Here is an 18,032-nt window from a genome sequence, read left to right as displayed (position 1 = left end):
GCATATTGAGTGAGTATTTTACTATGGCTTCAAATATGGCCAGATTTTAGAAAAGCTATCTATTTTATAATCAACAATAACTTAAAAACCCTATTCATGTCATGATAAAACACCTCCTTTTCTATTTACAAACAAATGTGATACTAAATGTATAGAATTTTCAATTTAACAGAATTTCTCCCTTTTTTCAATGAACTACTCCCTTTACACAAAATGCAAGAAGGCTTATAAGGCATGGGGGTCAAATAAGAGTTAAAATGCTGAAGTGCATTTGCATCTCTGTTCCAGTTGTGCTAGCTGAGAAACATTTAGACTGATGAGCGCTAATCACCAGGGTTGTGCCATAAACGGCCAAAAGCAACCAGCCCTGCTGCATGTTCCCTCTCACTAGGACGCAAACAATGGGTCAAGGCGGCGGGACAAATGGCCACAAAGAGGGATTTAAAGGCCACAGAAACAGCGGTAAGAAGAGAGAGAGTTTCAAAGTGACCTGGGGACCTGAGGCTAACCCTGGGGGGGTCATGGGGGCGAGTAAATATGACATGGATGAGTGGCGTCCAGCTCCTGCACGCGGGGAATAATTCATAGCGAGGGCCCTGCCTGTGCTCGGGGTCCTTCTATTCAACGTGCTAAAAGGGCAGCCGGCGCTTCTGCAGCCGCCGCACTGGACCGGAATACAGCATTTGGAGACAAAGAGAGAGTGGACCAATCAATAGCCCCTCAATGAAGCATGAAAGGTCTGCCTCCGCTGGAGCTCGGCTGACCAGAATGGGAAAAATTCCTGGGGTCGGTCCTCGGCTGCTTTTCAAGAGCCGCCGTGCGTTCCATCGCCGCCACTGACATTACCAAGTCCTATTGATTATCACACTTTTCAGCCTGTTAAACCAATAGGCCAGCCGACAGATATCCGTTAGCATCCCCTAATGAACTGAGAAAATCGCGATCTCGGCCTTTTCTCGGAGGGGACAAGGCTCTTTTCAGCCCGTTGCTTGGATGGCTCACCTTAAATTCCAGCCTGCACACATCATTACCTCACATCCCCTGCTTGCTTAGCATTTAACAGCTGTATGTCAGCTCATCCAAGTTGCGGCACACAAGGCATAGACATGTAAGCACATACATATCCTGGCTCTCTATAGCAAGGAGATATTGTTATGAGCCAAAGGTGGCAGTCACAGTGATTTGAAACTCTGATCTAATATCAGAGTTGCACAATGTGCTAACGATTCAATACTTCAACTTTCAATACTTTTAATGCTTTAAATAAGATAGCAATTAAGCAAGCTAATTTGACTAGAATGGACAGAGACACGTGCATTGGGACATCTAACACTCAGGTAGAATTAACTAACAAAAGGATATAAGGAATTAACCATTTTGTATTTGTTTCAAACTAGGGATGCCCAAGTTAACTTGTTAATAACGTTCGTGTGATAACTTACTAATGACACTAGCTATAATGCATTTTCATAGTGTGACCATTTCAACCATTTGTAGTTCCACCTTGAAATATTACTGAACCTGAAACTGTAGCCCTCTCACTCAAATATAGCTTTTACATGGCAAGTTTCACTGATAAAGTTATTTCCAGCTACTACAATACTGTGAGTTTGTTTATCACCGAAGTACATTGGGTCTGATGTATCATTCATAAGCAAATCACAGCGCCGATACTGGCAATATCAGTAATGTCATCGGTAATAATGTTAGCACTGGGGGGACTTGAGTAGACTATGCTGGACAGTGCTTGTGGAAGACCTATGGATAAATCAATGCGTAGTGAACTAACAAAAGCAAACTGCTGTTTACATGAAAAAAACTCTCCTTAGGACCAAATTTAAGCAAATACAATAAATGTGATTAATTGTGCTAAACAGCAATTGTGATTCATTTGTTTAATTGTTCGACAGCCTTGTTTTAAACACTAGATGAGACGTACCATCATTTAATTCATGAAGACAGCACTTACTGCACGAACAACTGAGCACAGTCTGCCTTTCTCTCTTTTTCACTTTTTAGCCATGTAGACCGTGTGTTTGTACTTTATTTTCAATAAAACAAATACATAGTTAATTGGGATATTATGCATTAACTGAAAAAAAATATTATGGTAATTCATTGTTGCATTTTACATCTATACAAAACATTACTTGGACCAAAGTAATGCGACAAGTTTAACTAATGGTATTATTTGAAGCCTAGTGCTGAAAACAGCCCTTAGTTGTTGTGACTTCTGTATTTATTGTAGGGCTGTCAAAGGACTAAAATAATTAATTCAAATAATTAAACAGGACTCCCATTATTTTCTGCAGTTAATCGGGACTAATTACATTTGTCTTACTTATCCTAAAGAATTTTTTCATTTAAAAAAGTAGGTAATTTTTGTTATAGCAATTTTCACCGAATCTGAACATCACGTTTTCCACAGAACGAACACATTTTCCAAATGTCCAGTGAGTGCAACAGTGATGGCATGTTTCAGCTCCTTCGCAATTGTAGCCCCCTCACTTTCATACCTCTATATGACGTATTGGTTTGAAGGGGACCTTTGGTTTTCGTGTGAGCTGTCAAGAGAGCTGTGTTTAAACAAGAGGAGTACAGCCACTGAGTCATATCAACAGTGCGTAAGCAGCTATGCTTCAGGCTGTAACTAATATGGTGTGAAGGGTCAACTAGGAAAATGCATAAGCAAATTTACTTATTTTCTCATTTGTGTACTGTACGCTGTATTGTCTGTATTCTGTATGCGCAATTCCACCATGACAAATTTCTAGTACAAGCAAGTCAGTGAAGCGATTCTGATTTCTGATTTATTGACAGACAGGCCATTTCTGCGTTCCTCCCACGATAAGAAAAAAAAAGAAGCATGTGGTTCTTTTTTCAGGATGAGGAGGAAAAGGGAAAAAACACCACAATAGAGCTGAAGAGTCAAGGAAGAGTGAAAAGAGCGAGCAGCAGTCAGTCCTTCCTCTTCTCCTGTAATTTAGTCATTTGTGTGTCATTCGCTGATTGCCGTGCGATTCCGGGGGCATCATTTGAATATGATTGCCAGGCGGTGTATTCAGAGCGGGCTCTAAGTTGCCATCATCACCATGGCAGTGCGGTTGCCATAGTGCCCGAGCCCTCGTGATATCGCACGCCTGCGATTTGCATATTTATTTTGGCGGAGGGAAGTGTTTCAATATTGAGTTTTAGCTTCGGCAAGAATTAAGTTAAATGCCACCAGACCCAATTATACGCCTTCACCCCTCTGTGCAAATATTTTATTCAGGTATTTCTCATTTGATTTGTATTTTAGCACTTCTCGGAATGTGGGCGTATTTGTGTGTGTGTTCGTTTGAGACACAAGAGACAGAGAAAATGAGTGATGAGTAGGGAAGGCAGTTGACATTATACAGATATTACCAAACACCATGGTAACATGCGCTGCAACATGATAATTGATATTTTTCTGGATGACTCTCATCCAGTCAAAACAAAACAAGCTGTCTGGTCAAGCCAGGATCGTCTGCGCTAATTTAAAGCTCTTAAAACTGAAGTTACACAATTCACATTTCCTTTTTCTAGAACAGTACGACAGTCAGAAGTCATAGACAACTGCTTTGCTTGGCTGTTTTATTCAACTGTCTGCGCTAATCAACACTACTGCATTATGCTAGCACTGAAGCCAGCAAAGCAAGATGCTAGCACTGGAGCTAGAGGCAGGCTTAACAAACAAACAAAAAGCCCATGAGAACTCCCATCCAGTCAAAACATGAACAGCTGTCTGGTCAAGCCAAGGCTGCAAAACTCCTGAAACTTCATACTGAATTAATTAGCATTTATCCTTTTTCTCATTTCTTCATTTCTAGGAGAGTCTGTACAGTCAATAGATGAAGACAACCACTCGGTTTGGCTCTGTTCTATTACACTGTCTGCGCTACTCAACAGTATTGCATGATGCTAGCACTGGATGCTAGCACTGGAGCTATAAAGACAGGCTTAACAAATAAACAAAAAAGCCATGAAAACTTTCTTCACAGCAGTGGAGAGCGTCACACTGGAAACACACTTTATTCTGTGCAAGGGAAAAAAAAAATACAGGCCATCGGCAAACCCTATGAGAAAAACATGACTTCCTGGGGATCCCAGGCATCATGCCCTGTCAAATTGCTCTCTCGCTCCGGCTGTGTGTGTGATAAACCCTGTTTGGTGTCAGCGCCTGCCTTACACCACAGGCATCAAGGCACTCGTCTAAATGTCCTAGGCACCATTTGGCAAACAAAAATCAAAACGCTGATCGGCCCGAGGTGTCACCAAGAAACGCTTTCCCCCTGCGGCCGGCCCTGACGCCAGATATATTGCCCTGTTCCTGCTAATGCGAGTTGACTGGCACGGCTAAAATTGTCCCCCCACCCCACCCTCCACTTCCCGGCTTCGTATTGCGCTACAGTTTTACTCCCCCAAAAATGATTTATTCCTCCATCTCCATGAGTAATACGCATTTTAATGTTTGCGGACGTCGCATCCATTATTTACCTTGTTTGGAAAAGAGCCCTAGCCTCTCTTCGTACTTGCAGATTTAACATTTAACAGATCAGAGCTACATGCTAGCTCCAGACCCAACAGGCCTTCCATTTGTCATTTTGGGTTTCGGCACCAGCCGTGGGGGGAATTTCAATGGTGGCAGCACAGGCGGGCTTAGGAGTGGTGACCGAAGCCGTGAGTCAACAAATTAACAAGCAATTCAAAGCTCGCACGGGGCTCTGGGGTGTGTGTGTGTGTGTGTGTGTGTGTGTGTGTTTGTGGATCAGGGTGGGAGGGGGACTGGTTCAGGAGAATGAGGCAGAATGTAAGAGAACACACAGGTTTACAGGGTAAGAAGGACATTAATCGCTATTGTGATACTGGCTTTTGCAATTCTCATACAGTATGCAAATGAGCCCTGTGACCAATTATAGTGTTTCTTACTGTGTGGTGTAAGCATCTTGACCAATTACAGCTCCAGGTAAGTGTTTCAAATCCAACAAAAGTACAATATTCTGATAATAATGCAGGTGAATATCTAACCATGTCATTATTGATTCACCAATCCGTTGTTAACTCCTTAGAAGCTGCTGTTCATCGGCAGTAATAAAAGCTTGTTACAATTCATATATGAAACCATATAAATTACACTGATTATTTCTCATGCGTAGCTCATTAAAATAAGCTGAGAAATGCTGTTAACAATTATTTCGATCCCCGTTGATGCCACAGCCCTCCATGGCCAGGAAAATAATTTGCCTTGCTCTCTCTGCGTTGGTTCTTCCTCTCCCCATCACTCAGCATGATGCTAGCCAACATGGGTGTCTGTTAGCTGACATAACAGAATTAGCCGTAAGTGTTCTCCTCCAAGCGGGTTGAGCTGTCCAATTAGTGGCAGTTTGAATGATGTTTCAGAGGATGTGTTACGTGCTAGCCTTCACCCTGCCAGCTTGGTAGCACGGTGTGGTAGGGGATACTTAGGTAGCGGGGGAAACTGGTGTTGACTAAAGCAGGCAGTATACTGCAAATCCATGTATGGAGTCCATATACTCCAAGCAAAATTACATCTTTTTGCCAAAGCAACCTGGTGGTTCATATGCTATATTGCGCATTGCTTGCTGAACGGATCATTTAACGCCCTGCACACTGGCTGCGTCACACCGCATCATGAAGTATCATGTTGCAAATACTGTACAAAACACTTCTAAGCTGCACAAAATGCATTGCAGTGAGTGCCGATAAGCATGAAGGTCAAGGTAAATTTTACACTTTGCATACAAATTTCATTTAGCATAATTTTAATTAAATGGTATCATATGGTATCAGTTTATTACCTCTACACAAATTATTTTTGAAAGCTACAAAGTGACAAAAAAAAGATGGTTGAGGTAACATATTATTAGCATTTGTCTGTTTATCTAAAAGACTGCCTTTGTTTTCTTCACATTGAAATTAACCGAGAAAAGTCATTAGTGCTATACTTCTGGCTTTTTTGTTGCAATACGTAGTGATGCAATCACCTTTACAGTATTTTGCCCATTTTGTTCAGGGCTAGTCATAAAGTGAGGACGATGGCTGAAGGAGATGATATTCTGAGGTTGCTGCATTATTACTCTCCAACAAGCAGCTCAAAGAGAAATGCAAATGACTGGCTATGCAATATAATTGCTACTGTGCAACGACTAACTTCATTTGCGTGAAGAGGCAATGATTGCTGGGCGCGGTTCGGCCGCAGGTGATGTACGGATGGCGTTTGGCATCCAGCTAATGTGCTCCCTTCACCCTGACCCCACTGACACCGCACATCGACATCTTTGTTAACCTCTGGAGCGGTCTGGGGGCGGGAGGGGATTGGAATAATGGCCAGCGCATAATGCCTCTTGTTCCTGGAGTGTCAGTCAGCAGAATTGTTTCGCACCAGCGCCGCCGGAACACGTCCAATCAAAGCTCCAAGGCTGGGATGTGCAGGCCAGTCTGAGCGAGCAAATTACCGACATGCGTGGGCAGACTAACAGCATATTTTTCAGCGTCAGAAACCCGATGCAGTGCTTTTGCGGTCACATTACTAGCCAGAACTAGCAGGAAGAGTTACTGCACAGGGAGATCTAAGATAACATGCACAAAAAAAACAAAACAAATGCTAAAGCAGAAAAGACATCAAGCCTACAGGTTGTGCTGGAACCTCAGCAACATCAACCAGGGAGAATTCATTTTTCCCCTCATAAAAAACAGAAAACCCAAAGCCAATTATGGGCGAGTTCATCTTTCATATCTCTCACTAACTCCCCAATCAGTTGCTCTGCTACATTAACAGAATACAATCGTTCCGGCCTGAGGATTAATCTCTTTCCTGTGTTTTGTTGAATTTGCCCTTAGCTGAACTAGGCCGGAAGACCTGTAAAAGAAAAAAAAAGAAAGAAAGAAAAACGGAAAAAGAAAGACTGCTCACTGAGGTGAAAGAGTTGCTTGAGTGGCTTGGGGAAGAATAAAGAATTAAAAATAAAGAAATAAATAAATAAAATAGAGGTGCACCTTACCAATAACATAGGTGAGCAGGAGGGCCAGGGTAATGGTGATGGCGGTGGCGCTGAGGGCAGTGCACTTCCAGTTGCAGCACTTGTACGGCTTGTTGAAAGTGAACATGGGCCGGGAGAAGTTGCTGCGGGGCAGAGGCCGCGGGGGAGGAGAGTAAACCGTGTTGGAGGTGAGGGGGTAGTTCTGGTTGGCCGCGCTCAACAGGGCTGAGGACCCCGAGCCATGCTTGAACAGAAAGTGCCTGTGGAAAGGAACGAAGAGAGAGTTATCCTTGTACTACAGTAGAAAATGGAGAAAATGTGAAAGGACATACATGAAAAAAGTAAGTACAGTAAGATATACAGAGAATATATAGGGTGCATGCCAAATGTGCACTGCATTCTAGCCTAGCGGTGGTATTAATATTTTATATGAATATCTGGCTATAGTAATTTTTTCATATTAGCACAGTGGCTGCTTGCATAAAACATTGTAAGTGAAATTCTGTCCTATTTTTTCAATTACACTTCCTTTTACCTTAAGTGAGCTGCATAAAATCACTTCAAGGAAAGTAAAAAAACAGGGTTTTAAAAAATGCAAGAATTACTACTAGTACTACTACTAATAATAACAACTATTATTATTATTATTATTATTATTATTATTAATAATAATAATATTATTATAGCTACTACTGCTCCTACTACTACTACTGTAATGATAATAATAATAATAATAATAATAATAATAAGTAGTAGTAGTAGTAGTTTTTTCAGTAATTGTTTAGCAAATTAAGTTACATTATTTAAAACCTGATACTGTATATGCACCATACATACATATTGTCTGTTAGCTCACTAGGACATGTGCATTCATTGCCTTTGTCTTAATGTTTATGCAAGAAAGAAGTAAACTGAGCATGTTTCGTTATACTGTTCCACTGTATACATATAATGACAATAAACTTGAATTGATTTGAACTTAATTGAATAAAAAGTACAATTATCTGAGACTGTTATTACGACAGCAATGGCATTTAAGGCACTATGTTACATCATCCAGAGAAGCAGCAGATAAATCTGTGTTCTTCGTGGACTTGGTTGATAATTCATTGCATAATTCTGACATGGAGTGTCATGAATCAGTCCATGAGGGCATATTTAGCTAACTCTCCAGCTAGGTCTAAATTTTAATAACAGGCTGTTATTAGCATAGTAACTCATCTATCAGCCTTCATGATGATTTCTACTTGCACAGATGCTCACACATGTCTACAGTTACCCAGAATCATGTGTAAAATCAAGCAGAATCTACATTTTCTCTTGAGACTGTAAAAATATGAGCAACAGCCAATTCTCTAGCTGCTAGCACACATACTAACAGTGCTAACATTATAGCTTCTGTTTACATTACACTGGCAAATAAATGTTACTTTACAAAGTAATTATTCTAAAAATAGCAATTGACACATTAAATTATTATTCAAGTTTACATACTGGTAGTGTTGGGGGGGGCATGACGGTAATTCAGTAGCGTAAGGCGCAACCTGTTGCTGCCTTATACATGTGCATTTTACCAAAGGTTGTCAATCGGTCAATCAGTGACCCAGTAAGAAACACTGGCTCTTGTAGGGTGGCCCAGCAAAAGAACACTTTGCTGTAAACAGCATAACTCTTCACTAAGAAGATGTTTAATGCAATGAACTGCTTGCTTGAGGTAATTCATCCCTTAAAGCTTAATTTAAGAAACACACTGTAGATGTTTTATGCAAGCAGACACCGGTTAAGTAGCCACTGACGATGAAAACTATGAACTGATTCAGCTAAGCTGCTTTTATGGGTGCAGTGTGATCCAACCTCAAAGACACGTTATGATTTGCACACTGAGCTCACAATCATAGGTGTGCGCCCAATGAAATGCATGTCAGAATATATCGGCGCTTCACTTCTTAGTAAAACAAAATCCAGTGTAAAATCCTTTTTACAGGCAAGATTTTACATCCAATGAAAAAACATGCCTCAGAGAACACGGGATCAAAAACAAACAGCAGCATTTTCTGTGACACCAAAGCTCATTCTGTGAAATTCTACACCCTTGATTTTTATAATGCGAGCTTTAAAGTTTAATGCTTGAAGAGACTGTCTTGGAAATCCAGCTATAAATGTAGTGAAAAAGAGTAATTGACACAAGTCAGTGGCTAACTCTCTCTCTCTGCATTAATAGTGTATGCCAATCCGAATATGCCCAGGATGCGACAGCACAGGAATTTCATACCGCTGGGCAGCATTCCAGAGGGGACGCTCGCACACCTTGTGCAATATTAACAACGTTTTTAGGCCTATGAGAATAACCTCCTCATGCACCGTTTATTTTGGTGGGAGGGAAAAAAATAGAAGAAGAAGAAAAAGAAAATATGAAAACGCTGAGGGGCCAGACAGCTGCAAAGCGTCCCCACCTCGGAAGTCTCCCAAGGTAAGTGTGAAACATTCAGATACAAGGTCAGCCTCAGTCACCCAGCATGAGAGAGAGAGAGAGAGAGAGACAGAGGGAAGAAGAAAACAGAACAAGAGATTTCAGACCTACTCCAGCCCCTTCAGGGAAACATCACAAAAGGCAGTTCTACCCCAGCTGCTAACACGCCATTTTGAAAGATGACAGAGAAGAAGGGTGCCTTTTGTTTTTCTCTCCAGTCCACAGGCAATGACACCATTTACACGTTTTTTTCAGCTTCTCATCTATTTCAAAATCATCTATTTCTTTAAATAGACATTTCTATTTATAATCTTTCACATTTCCTTGATTGTCAAAGACAATATCCACAGGCTACACCCAACAACCTCCAATCTCATATAGGAAACCATATTTCCCTTGAGGACTCCTCAAGAAAATGAGTGTTACTTCACTTCGGGAGGTCTGCCTGTTGGAAGAACCACTTTCAAAGCTGATGAAAGTGCTTCAATTAAAATCCTGACACTAGCCGGGTCACACTCGCAGGCATTGGGTAGCTCAGTATTCTCCATCTACATCCTTAAATGCAAAAATATTCATTTACCTGCTAAATTCTGTGCATCACTTCCTGCAATGCTATCAACAGGTTTTTTTTAGGTGTGCTTATACTTTCAGAATATAGGTATAGAAATAACCCTTCAAAAATCAAGGATCTGCAGCAACATCCAATAAATCAACTCTTCTCATTCCCTTAAAAAATCAAGTATGTTGTAGCAATAGCCAATCAAATCAACTTTTTGCATTCCTTTAAAACAACTGCAGCAATATCCAATCAAATCAACACTTCCTAACCCTTTTAAACACCAAGTATCTATAGTAACATCCAATCCAATCAACTCTTGTCATTCCAAAAAAAAAGAAACCACAACAATATTCAATCAAAACAACCCCTCACATTCCCTTTAAAACAAAGCATTCTGCAGCAATTTCCAAACAAATCAACTTCTCTCATTCCCTTTAAAAACCAAGCATCTACAATAATAACCAATCAAATCAATCTCTCGTTCCCTTTAAAAATCAAGCATGCTGTATCAATATCCTATCAAATCAACTCCTCTCTTTCCCTTTAAAAACCAAGTATGCTGTAGCAATATCAAATCAAGCCACAGCTTAAATTCTGTTTATCACGTACTAGAATCCTTTCAACAGGTGTGGTTATGTGTCCTGTAACAATATTCAATCAAATCAACTCAACTCTTTCCATTAAAAAACTGAGTATTCTGCTGCAATATCCAATAAAATCAACTCTTTTTATTCGTTTTGAAACAGTGTGTGTCGGCGGCACAGCAGACTGCCATTTTCCTAAAGGTGGATCTAATATATCACTGCCTTCATAGTGGTGTATTCCATTACTCATGTAGTGAATTAAAAAATATATAATCTTACTGATTTCATGTTGATATTTTAGTTGTAACATAAATGACAAATAATTTAAACATAACTGACAAGAGTCTCATTTTCTGTCTTGTTGTGCACTTGTTGGTCACTCTGGTTGGAGCAAGTTCATGCTGGCTAATTCCTCGACACTAAAATGGCAATAAATGTGGTGAGTTTGTTATTTAATTAGATTTGTTAAACATTCTGTTGATTTATTCAATACACAATGCACCATGGCAAGTGTCTGATTCACAATTAATAACTACAGCTAAGTTAGTACTTGGGTGAAGTTGCACATTTACTTTGAAGAGGAATGATATAAATAGTGTACATCTGCAATACCAGCCAGTAAGAAGTGGGACAGGACTTCTAAGCTAAAGCTTGATGTCAGAAAAATTTGGCCTTGCGTCTGCACCAGAAATGTTCAAAAGTTGCTTCATGTGAATCAGGGGTAAAATCTGGATTCTCTGGAGTGCAAGTTGAATCGGGCCTCTCTAACGTGCAAGTCTACGTCAAGCCTGGAGTCTCAGGGGTGCGTGTGTGAGTCAAGTCTTGAGTCTTTAGTTTGGCTTCATTATCAGCTGCGAGTAGTGATGCAGCGATACCATTGTTTTCCGACCGAGTATGAGTACAAATTTTTTGGTACTTGCCGATACTATATTGAGCAACCTACTCAGAATTAAGTAGTTGTTAATGTAAATGAGAGCAATATACTTTAACAGTTAAATCATTTAAATCTAGGTGTTTTTATGTGAAGAGCATTAGCTAGCTATGCTATATTATATTATTGAACACTACTTTGGATCAGGTAGCGCTGCAGTGGAGAAGAGCAGGTTTTGTTCTCACTTCTGTACAGCTGTAGTTTTGCTCCTCATCTGTGTCTTTCAACAACAGTCTCTGTAGCTCAGCGACAGCAGGAATCATATCAGAGGCTGAAGCATCCGAGGCGTGGATGCTTGTGTGGAGTTTTCCGTCTTTTTGGATTGGCTGGTTGAGCTGTAGTTGAATGCCCTCTAAAGCCTTACGCACACTGTGTGATGTTAGAAATCTTGTTCTTTGGTGACTCACACTGTACATTTGAATAGTCCATCGTGTACAGACAAAGCCTATGATTTTTATTCTCACACTATTTGAAAACGCTCCATCCATGCTACATGAAACGCAGCCTCTACAGACAGTAGTGTCTCTGGACATTTTCAGTGTTTACTCAGTACTGCGCGCTGAGTAATGAGCAAACACACTGAGAAACTGAGCAGCACTGCTAGTACTGAGTGAGTTTAAATGCACTCAATAATCCGATCCTAATCGGATTTTGGCTGTTATCTGATTATTCAAATGGTCATGTAAACAACACACTCTGATTTATTCGATCAGAGTAAGGTCTAGAAATCTGATTAAGAAATCAGACAAAGAGAGCTGGATTTTAGCTCTGTCAGTGCATGTACACTCTTACTCGGATTTCTTTCACATTTCTCAGTCAGCACATGTGCGAAAACAGATCCCGGTACCAGAAATAAGCAAGCAACACTGCCGCAAGATTGCAGGAAAACACTTTGGGGAAACACTGAAACCAACTACATGCTTGACAAAATGAAGGATTCAAATATTCTTCATCTTCTAGATGGTGTATGTTCATATTTTCAGGTAAAGTGGCGCGATGTTTTAAAAAAAAAAAGCTACCGCATGAAGTTTGAGTTTTACATTACATTTACATCATGTCTTCTTTTGTGTGTTTACTGGCTGGTTGCAAAGCAGAAGTCCAATTACTGCCTGACTCATGCAGACCTGGAGTTTTCCCATTATCTGATCACTCATGTAAACGCGTTGATCGGATTACTGACAAAATCTGATTTTCTGCATTTATCGGATTATGTATGTAAACGCACTCATTGTGCGCTGAAGCTAAAGCAGGCGGTGATGTACATGGTAGGAATATACTGGTGTTCTACAACCTATTTTACATTAAAAATCACCAGATTAAAGTTTATACCTTGCAATTCTACTCAGTCAAACAGAGAAAAGTCAACATAGATGGACTTTGGTAGCAAATGTCAACTTTTTTTCCATCTCCGTTTCACTAGTACATGTGTCTCAACCCACATTGGGGCAGCAGTTGTGATTGTGTGTTTAAAACAGGCTCAAATCACACAGCGTAGGTCTGGTGGGAATATACCAAGGTGGAATGTTTAAAGTGACCAACACCTTTGTGTGCAACCGTCACGGATTCAGTAACACTTCTCTGTGCAAGCAAACTCTCCTTTACTGCCATCTTAAATTGTTTGTTCATTAGCGCAGCACTGTACACTCAGTTTATGTCACACGGTATCAGCAAGTATTGTAATGATGGTAGCGGTGAATGTATGAGTAGTAATGAGTGAATAGTTAATGAGCATGATATCAGCCTGTGACCTGATACCAGTGTCAGTATCGATGCATCCCTAGCAGCAAGCACCGAAACATACAACAGTAAATTGCTACTAAAAACCTGTCATGTTTGACATGGCTTTAAATATTCATTATAGAAAAACCTTCGGTTTGAAGGACAGAACTGAAACGATACATGCAGTAAATGAATTTTCTAAAAGAAAGACAGATGACTTTGGTTGAATTATGAAATGCACTAGCAAATGTACTTGAAGCAAACTACATGCTAGCCAGCTGTTTCAAGTTGTTTTGTCAGAATCAGAATCTTTATTCACCAAGTACCAGATGAACAAGGAATTTCTTTTGGTGCAGGTGTCAACATAAAATAAAATACAGCAAAATTAATATATAAAAAGATACATATATATATTAGTGTTACTGAATCCGAGACAGTCGGATACAAAGTCCATGGTCACTTTAAACATTCCGCCTTGGTATATTCCCACCAGACCTATATTGTGTGATTTTAGCCTGTCTTAAACAAACAAAACAACCACTTACCCAATACGAGTGGAGACATGTAGTCTAGCAAAATGGAGTATATTAATGCGACTTTACTCTATTTGACTGAATAGAATAGCGAGATATGAACATTAATATGGTGATTTATTAAACTGTCTTTGTAAAATAGGCTGTAGACAGACCATATTGTCCTACTGTGTAGATCACCGACTGGCTTTTAGCTTCAGTGCACAGTGTTAGCAGCACTGCTGAGTTTGTCTTTGCTAAGTACTCTGCACACAGCATGTTAGGTTGAATGAAACATCTTTATTTGAAATTGACCATAGACAGAGCTGTCTGTAGAGACTGTGTATCACATAGCATGGGCCGAGCGTTTTCATACAGTGTGAGTATATAAATCGAAGGCTTTGTCTGTACACTATGGACTATTCAAATGTGCAGTATGAGTCACCAAAGATTTTTAAAATCGCACAGTGCATGTCTGGCTTTAGAGGGCGTTCAGCTACAGTTCAGTTTAACCAGCCAAACAAAAGACTTCAGACGTAAAACTCTACAAGTGAGCTCCACAGCTGCATTAGCCTCAGATGTGATTCCTGCTGTCACAGTGCTACAGAGGCTGATGTTGAAAGGGACAGATCTTGGTTTAAAACTATGAAACGTACCTACAGCGGTGCAGAGGCGCTTTTCTGACGTGTAGCAAAACTCTCTTCTCCGCTGCAGCCCTACTTGATATAAGGTCACTACTGTAACAAAGCAAGCTAAATTACATAATTTAAAATCAGCTCAATTTTTAATGACAACTGTTAAACTAATTTACAGTAATAACTACTTAATTCTTAGCAAGTACTTCATGTGGTATCGGACTTGGTATCAGTGAGTACTCAGTCTTAAAAAAATGGTATCGATCCATCCCTAAAAAAAGATACTATGAACATGCATAAAATTGACAGCTCACAAACAAACTATGCATAACATAAAGGATGTGCAATGGTAGATAAATCCAGTTACAATCAAGTACTGAAGTACAAATAAATAACGTACGGTGAAAGGAATCAAGCAGCTCATCTAAATTAATTATATTAATTATATTTCTAAATTATGCATATTGCAGTTAAAAGTTAAGAGTTCATATGTGCACTGAATAGTGTGTAATGAATCAGTGCAAAAAAGTGAAAAAGGTTCTTATTCAGAAGAATAATGATATGGGATATACAGTTGTTTTGTACATTACAGTGCATGTGTAGCTGTTCAAAGCAAAAAGATGTGAGAAGGGTCCTTGTTTAGGAGGATGATGGCCTGGGGAAGGAACTTCTCAGGTGACAGTTGGTCTGAGTCTTTAAGGCAGAGATGCCTCTGTAAACACTGTATTTATTGTATGTAGTGCTTCATTCCGTCCATCAGACTGAAAGTTTTTCTAAAATGAAAGGCATTTTAAATGCCACACCGCCCTGTTGCACAACTCCACTAACATCAAACTGTGTGTTCATTTATGGCCATAAAAATAGACGTCTGAAGCTAGCAAATAGCTGTCTTCAGCTTCATATCAACGAAGAATTAGGGGTGATGATAATAACCAATTGACGCTTCCCTCCTCTTTGAAGGCATGTGATTCCCTAAGTTTAACTTAACTCCCAGCAGTGAGGTTGCTGAACTTTACCCTCCTCTGCTATCACTGCAGACCGGCAGGTTTGCCTTCAGAGCACTGCTAGTAGCCTGTTAATGAAGTAATGTCCTTTTTTATTTGAGGGTTGTCCTATTTCGTAGGGGAAGATTTCAACCACTACCCCTAGGTGACACTCCAAAACAAGGGGTAGGGGTAAAAATAAGAAATGGGATTGGGTCTTATTTTTATGCAACGTCATTTCAGGGTGCAGGAATGTTAGCTTGCTTGTAGCACGTAGGTAGCATTATTTGTATTTTGACTGTTAAATGACTTAATTCAGTGCATCCAGTGACACTTGGGGAATATAGGTATTGGCTTTGGAACGTTTTTGTTTACCACAGGATGCGACAGCAGTGATTTTCAAAAACAGTAATCATTTCTGTCATAAAAAAAAAATCTGCTCAAACCCTCGGTTCATATCATGGACATGATGCCAACTACAGATAGGCGCATGACTTCAGAGATACATAACGACTGGGTTAGAATGCGATATCAGAGCCTCATATTCCATATTCATAAAGTCATCTAGACATCCATGTGAAATGGAACGTACTTTTAGATTCTTACCCTAAAGAAGTCTAAACACATCTTCAGAAGTTTGAGAAGTTCCAAAAACAGTTTCTTAAGCAGATCTGCTCGACCTCCTGCCAATTGTTAGGTGAGTTTTCAAAGAGAACTCAGTCAAAACCTGGTAAAGGACGTGTCTTCTGAGGATGTAAGTGAATTATCTACTATTGTCATCATATCTTCATCAGTATAATGTTGATTTTGCATTTGAGACCTAAACATTGAGACTTTCTTTTTGAGTCTGTGCTCATCACGGTAATACTCAAAGATGTATGACGTGGTCCGTAAAACTCCTGCGAAATCCGACTTGACACCACTGACTTTTAAATGGCTCTTTACAGCATGACTCAGACACCATATTTTAGTGTGTATTTATTTTTCTCCTGACTTAGTGATGCTATTTCTTTCAAATTTGTTATGGTCAGTGGTAATCATGAGGTTTAACATCAAAACTACAAGTTGAGCTAAAACATGAGCAGCGACATATGAACTAAGAAGACAGATAAGCCTGAGGGTGAAAAAAAGACTGAAATGAATTCACATTTGTTAGAATTAGATATGAGAGGCTTATATTCCATATTCATAAAGCCACCCAGACATCCATGTGAAATGAAACGTACTTTTAGATTCTTACCCTAAAAAAGTCTAAATACATTTTCAGAAGTTTGAGAAGTTCCAAAAACAGTTGCTTAAGCAGATCTGCTCGACCTCCTGCCAATCGTTAGGTGAGCACGGGCCAGAAATAATGGTGGCTAACACACACAGAATGAAGATAAGTTTACACCTCCGCAAAATCGTTGAGGAGTACCTTAAGGGAGTAGATGGCAGAAAAAGAAGAGGAGAAAAAAAACAACTTTGATCAGTCTCTGTAAACCAGCAGTTCAATGTCAAAGTGTCTGGGATAAGCACACAGGCAATTTATCTCCAGTGGGCTAGGAGCACTAATTAATCAGTCCAGAAGCCGCGTTAATGACAGAACAAACAAAAAGCTCAAAAGCATTTGTTGCAAAATAAGTGACCTAGAAATGGGGAATGCAGTTCTGTTTGTCTTGGTTTTTTGTTTTTCCTGCCTATGAAGGTGATGAAGGTGAAACGACTCAGCTGGTGAAGTAGTGAGGTGGGTGGAGATGAGAGAGAGAGAGAAAGAGAGAGAGAGAGAGAGAGGGAGAGAGAGAGAGAGAGAGAGAGAGAGAGAGAGAGAGAAGGCACGTCTCATTTCACCTCCAAGCCTCCTGCAGCTGTTTATGGGAATTGTTCATCCTGACTGCTTATCAATTATCACTCCTCCTATCTTGTCACTTTTGTCTATGTGTTATATGGCTTATTCTTTCTCAAAATGGAAATAAATGCAGCTGACTGAATATCATGAAAAGTGAAATGCTCTGAATTAAGTTGAAAATGCCTTGTTTAATTTAAATGTACTGGCAAAAATAAGCTTTATGTAATTAACCCCTACCTCTATGTCTAGTTATCATTGTATCTATGTTATTTAAATGTAGTGATATAATCACATAATTAATTGCATAGTTACATAAAGAATTGACCTATCACAAATGGATTCTTTCATAGAAACTTTCACAAGCTTGGTTTAAAAGATGTTGGCAAAAAATCTCTTCACTTTAATGAGAAGCAGTAGTGATCTTTGTTTAGAGTTGCTACATAGAGTGTTGTGTTTAAAATGCCACAAACTACATTACTGTCCAAAAGTCCACTTAGCATAATAACAACAGTTATTCGATAATAGCTTCTACTGTGTAGACAGAAATTTTATCAGACATCAGAGTGTAAACTGATGGTTTATTCACAGTTGATAGTATTTTGGAAACAACAAGATATTGATTAATTATCAATTTATAGTCATTTCTTGTTATGGAATTACAATAAATAGCTACACTATATTGCCAAAAGTATTCGCTCGTCTGCCTTCACACGCATATGAACTTGACTGACATCCCATTCTTAATCCATAGGGTTTAATATGTTGTCGGCCCACCCATCGCAGCTATAACAG

General features: G+C 39.7%; 1 protein-coding gene across 1 annotated transcript in view; it reads right to left on the bottom strand.

Moving 5' to 3' along the window:
- LOC118807259 (teneurin-1-like) overlaps window positions 1-18,032 on the bottom strand; it is a 280,336-nt gene that overhangs the window by 162,195 nt on the left and 100,109 nt on the right. Inside the window, exon 5 of the mRNA XM_036569223.1 lies at window positions 7,044-7,282. Coding sequence (XP_036425116.1) covers window positions 7,044-7,282 — 239 coding nt within the window. The remainder of the gene's footprint in view (window positions 1-7,043; window positions 7,283-18,032) is intronic.

The sequence above is a fragment of the Colossoma macropomum genome, unplaced genomic scaffold (genome assembly GCF_904425465.1).
Source record: "Colossoma macropomum unplaced genomic scaffold, Colossoma_macropomum, whole genome shotgun sequence".
NCBI lineage: Eukaryota > Metazoa > Chordata > Actinopteri > Characiformes > Serrasalmidae > Colossoma > Colossoma macropomum.
Note: the sequence above shows the minus strand (reverse complement) of the source record. Positions and strands in the feature narration are given on the sequence as shown.